Below are 5,870 nucleotides of genomic sequence, written 5' to 3'. Positions count from 1 at the left end.
GCTATCTTTTAACATGTTACCTTGTCTGGTAAGCTATCTTTTAACATGTTACCTTGTCTGACAAGCTATCTTTTCGCTTGTTACCTTGTCTGGTAAGCTTTCGTTTCACTTGTTACCTTGCCTGGCAAACTATCTTTTCACTTGTTACCTTGTCTGGCAAGCTATCTTTTCACTTGTTACCTTGTCTGGTAAGCTTTCGTTTCACTTATTACCTTGCCTGGCAAGATATCTTTTAACATGTTACCTTGTCTGACAAGCTATCTTTTAACATGTTACCTTGCCTGGCAAGCTATCTTTTAACATGTTATCTTGCCTGGCAAGCTATCTTTTAACATGTTACCTTGCCTGGCAAGCTATCTTTTAACATGTTACCTTGCCTGGCAAGATATCTTTCCGCTTGTTACCTTGTCTGGTAAGCTTTCGTTTCACTTGTTACCTTGCCTGGCAAGCTATCTTTTCACTTGTTACCTTGTCTGGCAAGCTATCTTTTCACCTGTTACCTTGTCTGGCAAGCTATCTTTTCACTTGTTACCTTGTCTGGCAAGCTATCTTTTCGCTTATTACCTTGCCTGGCAAGCTATCTTTTAACATGTTACCTTGCCTGGCAAGCTATCTTTTAACATGTTACCTTGCCTGGCAAGATATCTTTTCGCTTGTTACCTTGTCTGGTAAGCTATCTTTTCGCTTGTTACCTTGTCTGGTAAGCTTTCGTTTCACTTGTTACCTTGCCTGGCAAGCTATCTTTTCACTTGTTACCTTGTCTGGCAAGCTATCTTTTCGTTTGTTACCTTGCCTGGTCGTTTCACTTGTTACCTTGCCTGGCAAGCTATCTTTTAACTTGTTACCTTGTCTGGCAAGCTATCTTTTCGCTTGTTACCTTGTCTGGTAAGCTATCTTTTCGCTTGTTAAATTGCCTGGCAAGCTATCTTTTAACATGTTACCTTGTCTGACAAGCTATCTTTCCGCTTGTTACCTTGTCTGGTAAGCTTTCGTTTCACTTGTTATCTTGCCTGGCAAGATATCTTTTCGCTTGTTACCTTGTCTGGCAAGCTATCTTTTCACTTGTTACCTTGTCTGGCAAGCTATCTTTTCACTTGTTACCTTGCCTGGCAAGATATCTGTTTGCTTGTTACCTTGCCTGGCAAGATATCTTTTCACTTGTTACCTTGTCTGGCAAGCTATCTTTTCGCTTGTTACCTTGCCTGGCAAGATATCTTTTCGCTTGTTACCTTGCCTGGGAAGCTATCTTTTCGCTTGTTACCTTGCCTGGCAAGCTATCTTTTCGCTTGTTACCTTGCCTGGCAAGCTATCTTTTCGCTTGTTACCTTGCCTGGCAAGATATCTTTTCGCTTGTTACCTTGTCTGGTAAGCTATCTTTTCGCTCGTTACCTTGTCTGGTAAGCTATCTTTTAACATGTTACCTTGCCTGGCAAGCTATCTTTTAACATGTTACCTTGCCTGGCAAGCTATCTTTTAACATGTTACCTTGCCTGGCAAGCTATCTTTTAACATGTTACCTTGCCTGGCAAGCTATCTTTTAACATGTTACCTTGCCTGGCAAGCTATCTTTTAACTTGTTACCTTGCCTGGCAAGCTATCTTTTAACATGTTACCTTGCCTGGCAAGCTATCTTTTAACATGTTACCTTGTCTGGTAAGCTATCTTTTCGTTTGTTACCTTGCCTGGCAAGCTATCTTTTCACTTGTTACCTTGCCTGGCAAGCTATCTTTTCACTTGTTACCTTGTCTGGCAAGGTATCTTTTCGCTTGTTACCTTGTCTGGTAAGCTATCTTTTCGCTTGTTAACTTGCCTGGCAAGCTATCTTTTAACTTGTTACCTTGCCTGGCAAGATATCTTTTCGCTTGTTACCTTGCCTGGCAAGCTATCTTTTAACATGTTACCTTGTCTGGTAAGCTTTCTTTTCGTTTGTTACCTTGCCTGGCAAGCTATCTTTTCACTTGTTACCTTGCCTGGCAAGCTATCTTTTCACTTGTTACCTTGTCTGGCAAGCTATCTTTTCGCTTGTTACCTTGTCTGGTAAGCTATCTTTTCGCTTGTTAACTTGCCTGGCAAGCTATCTTTTAACTTGTTACCTTGCCTTGCAAGATATCTTTTCGCTTGTTACCTTGTCTGGCAAGCTATCTTTTCGTTTGTTACCTTGTCTGGCAAGCTATCTTTTCGCCTGTTACCTTGCCTGACAAGCTATCTTTTCGTTTGTTACCTTGTCTGGCAAGCTATCTTTTCGCTTGTTACCTTGTCTGGCAAGCTATCTTTTCACTTGTTACCTTGTCTGGCAAGCTATCTTTTCAAAGAACAACGACTTTTTATATTGATGAGTATTTTTATCTAAATATGTAGTTAGCAAGTCAGGGCCTTGTTCCTAATGGAACATTTGATCACCCTGCAACTGGGTGTGTCAACTCTAAATCACTTCTGTGTCTATTTGGTATTCTTGCTGTAAACTTTGGTATATAAGGTATTAAAGAGATTGTAAAGAGGTTTTATAAGTTTTGATGTGTATCGGGGACACTGATAGTATCGATACATTTAAAAACTTTAGAAAACCTCTTTATAAAATATAAATTTTAAATTTTAGTGCCCAATAAAAAATTTGCAGAAAAACATGATCATATTTATTTAGATGAATTACATGAATTACGGATTGTATTTTTTCACAAAATTCGTGGTTCTATCGTATCTCAATATTTCTATACCTCTAGCAAGTTCTCTCTGCTAATATCATTAAAGGCTCGTGTTTCAATTTATCAGCTGGTATTTTACTGTATTCAATGTCATACAGTTGACAATTATCTGTAATGTACTGCAACGTTTTACATTCTTTCATCTCCGTACATTTCTTTTTACACTCCTCCAAGCTTATATCTACTGCCGTAAAGATATGTGGTTCTGGGAACAGAACACAATATAATGTCATGTCATTTTCAATCAAATATCTATTGGACAGAAATGTGATACATTGTGTATTGTTCTCACACATTTGTTTGCATTCATCTTCGGTTTTATCAGAAGTTAGATTCCAATTCTGATAATCCGCCATCTTGTCTTCTGTAATCTTATAACAATCTGAAATAGATATAGATTTTCTTTTACTACTGTAGTTTTTCTTTGAAAGTTAACATACACATACCCATATCTTCACATTGGTCAGGGTATTGTAGTCAAGGTATAAGACAATGATCGCAATATCCTGACTATTATGAGGATGTTGTATCCGTTGCGTTCTCACCGCAATCCTAAACAGATTGTAGAATCTTGGCGTTTGTTTTGTACGTGTCCAAAATAAACCCCTGACTTGGCAATTACACAATATCTGGTGTGTCCTACACGTTTAGACCACGTTAATGGCGACCTTTACACTCTCTGATCCAATTTTCATCACAGTAGCAGCACAGTGAGAACGTCTTTCCGGTGTGACGGTACCATTAAAGAGAAAAGTTCAAAAGAAATTGGATCATGCACAATAACTGTCCACCCCAAAGATGCGCCTCAGACTATAGTCTCTGGGTAAACGATGAAAATTTTTACCTTTTTTTCCATCAACAGCCTTTCTGATGCGTGAATGAGGTTTAGAGCTGGCAACTTGTAAAGACACAACACACAGCAAAACAATTACCAACATCAAATTAGATATGACAGTCATTTTGTCTTCTTGATAGAGTTGTGAGTAGAGAAGGTAAGTTTGTATGGGTTTATATAGAAGAGAAGAGAAACGTAGTAAGCTAGAATTATATCGTTAAAGTGGCACAGACAGTTTAAATTGTCATTGCCAGAAAACCACACAACGGATTGTAATTCAGAAAAATCCCAATTTGATCCCGATAGGTTAGTCATAACTCCCCTGCCAAGAGTCACCCACACCGCCAAGAGTCACCCATTCTGTCAAGAGTCACCCATCCTGCCAAATGTCACCCACCTTGCCAAGAGTCACCCACACCGCCAAGAGTCACCCATCCTGTCAAGAGTCACCCATTCTGTCAAGAGTCACCCATCCTGCCAAATGTCACCCACCTTGTCAAGAGTCACCCACACCGCCAAGAGTCACCCATCCTGTCAAGAGTCATCCATCCTGCCAAATGTCACCCACCTTGCCAAGAGTCACCCACCCTGTCGTCACTCACCCTGCCAAGAGTCACACATCCTGCCAAATGTCACCCACCTTGCCAAGAGTCACTCACCCTGTCAAGAGTCACCCACCCTGTCAAGAGTCACCCACCTCACCCTGTCAAGAGTTCATTCACCCTGCCAAAAGTCATCTACACCTGCCAAGAGTCAGCCGCCATGTAAAATATATTTTATCCCATTGAGTATCATCACTCAGTTTTAGTGGAATTGTAGGAACCACAGACAGAGAAAAGTCTCTTTAAAATCTCTTTAATAATCTGAGCACTGAAAATGCTTGTTTGGATTTGAAAGAATAGAAACGCCAATATTTTGGTCACAGACTGCGTAATATTGTATTCTGTTGAAAAATTTCCTTTCATTAAAGAAATAAATAAATAATAAAATGTGCCAATATAACTTTCAATTTGGAAACTTAATTAAACTATTAATTCTGGTACAATATGGAGGAGGGGGGGGGGGATTTATTCACGGCATGATTAAGTCTCAATATTCCTACTAAGTTTTCTGTGCTGCTATCGGTGCCGACATTCTTATCAATATATCAACAGATATCTTACTTTATCTGTTATCTACCTTTAATATAGATCTGATTGTAGAGATAACAAGTTTATCTGTTATCTACCTTGAATATAGATCTGATTTTAGAGATAACAAGTTTATCTGTTATCTACCTTGAATATAGATCTGATTTTAGAGATAACAAGTTTATCTGTTACCTACCTTGAATATAGATCTGATTTTAGAGATAACAAGTTTATCTGTTATCTACCTTGAATATAGATCTGATTTTAGAGATAACAAGTTTATCTGTTATCTACCTTGAATATAGATCTGATTTTAGAGATAACAAGTTTATCTGTTATCTACCTTGAATATAGATCTGATTTTAGAGATAACAAGTTTATCTGTTACCTATCTTGAATATAATTCTGATTTTAGAGATAACAAGTTTATCTGTTATCTACCTTGAATATAGATCTAATTGTAGAGATAACAAGTTTATCTGTTACCTACCTTGAATATAGATCTAATTGTAGAGATAATAAGTTTATCTGTTATCTACCTTGAATATAGATCTGATATTAGAGATAACAAGTTTATCTGTTATCTACCTTGAATATAGATCTAATTGTAGAGATAATAAGTTTATCTGTTATCTACCTTGAATATAGATCTAATTGTAGAGATAACAAGTTTATCTGTTATCTACCTTGAATATAGATCTGATTGTAGAGATAACAAGTTTATCTGTTATCTACCTTTAATATAGATCTGATTTTAGAGATAACAAGTTTATCTGTTATCTACCTTGAATATAGATCTGATTTTAGAGATAACAAGTTTATCTGTTACCTATCTTTAATATAGATCTGATTGTAGAGATGACAAGTTTATCTATTGTCTACCTTGAATATAGATCTGATTTTAGAGATAACAAGTTTATCTGTTATCTACCTTGAATATAGATCTGATTTTAGAGATAACAAGTTTATCTGTTACCTATCTTGAATATAATTCTAAATTTAGAGATAACAAGTTTATCTGTTATCTACCTTGAATATAGATCTAATTGTAGAGATAACAAGTTTATCTGTTACCTATCTTTAATATAGATCTGATTGTAGAGATAACAAGTTTATCTATTGTCTACCTTGAATATAGATCTGATTTTAGAGATAACAAGTTTATCTGTCATCTACCTTGAATATAGAACTGATTTTAGAGAT

At 36.9% G+C, this 5,870-nt stretch overlaps 2 protein-coding genes across 2 annotated transcripts in view; one reads left to right on the top strand and one right to left on the bottom strand.

The window, feature by feature from the left end:
* Positions 1-2,716: 2,716 nt before the first annotated feature.
* LOTGIDRAFT_174755 (hypothetical protein) lies at positions 2,717-3,661 on the bottom strand (the record flags this gene model as incomplete). Its single annotated transcript, XM_009054405.1, has 2 exons — positions 2,717-3,084; positions 3,547-3,661. 2 exons carry the CDS (start codon positions 3,659-3,661, stop codon positions 2,717-2,719), a joined length of 483 nt encoding a protein of 160 aa, XP_009052653.1.
* Positions 3,662-3,872: 211 nt separating this feature from the next.
* Positions 3,873-5,870, top strand: part of LOTGIDRAFT_81503 (hypothetical protein) — a gene marked incomplete at both ends in the record, with an annotated part of 34,481 nt that continues 32,483 nt past the window's right edge. The window contains one exon of the mRNA XM_009054404.1: positions 3,873-4,187. Within this exon, the coding sequence (XP_009052652.1) occupies positions 3,873-4,187 (315 nt within the window). The remainder of the gene's footprint in view (positions 4,188-5,870) is intronic.

Source organism: Lottia gigantea (assembly GCF_000327385.1).
Source record: "Lottia gigantea unplaced genomic scaffold LOTGIsca_216, whole genome shotgun sequence".
In the NCBI taxonomy this organism is placed as follows: Eukaryota; Metazoa; Mollusca; class Gastropoda; family Lottiidae; genus Lottia; species Lottia gigantea.
Note: the sequence above shows the minus strand (reverse complement) of the source record. Positions and strands in the feature narration are given on the sequence as shown.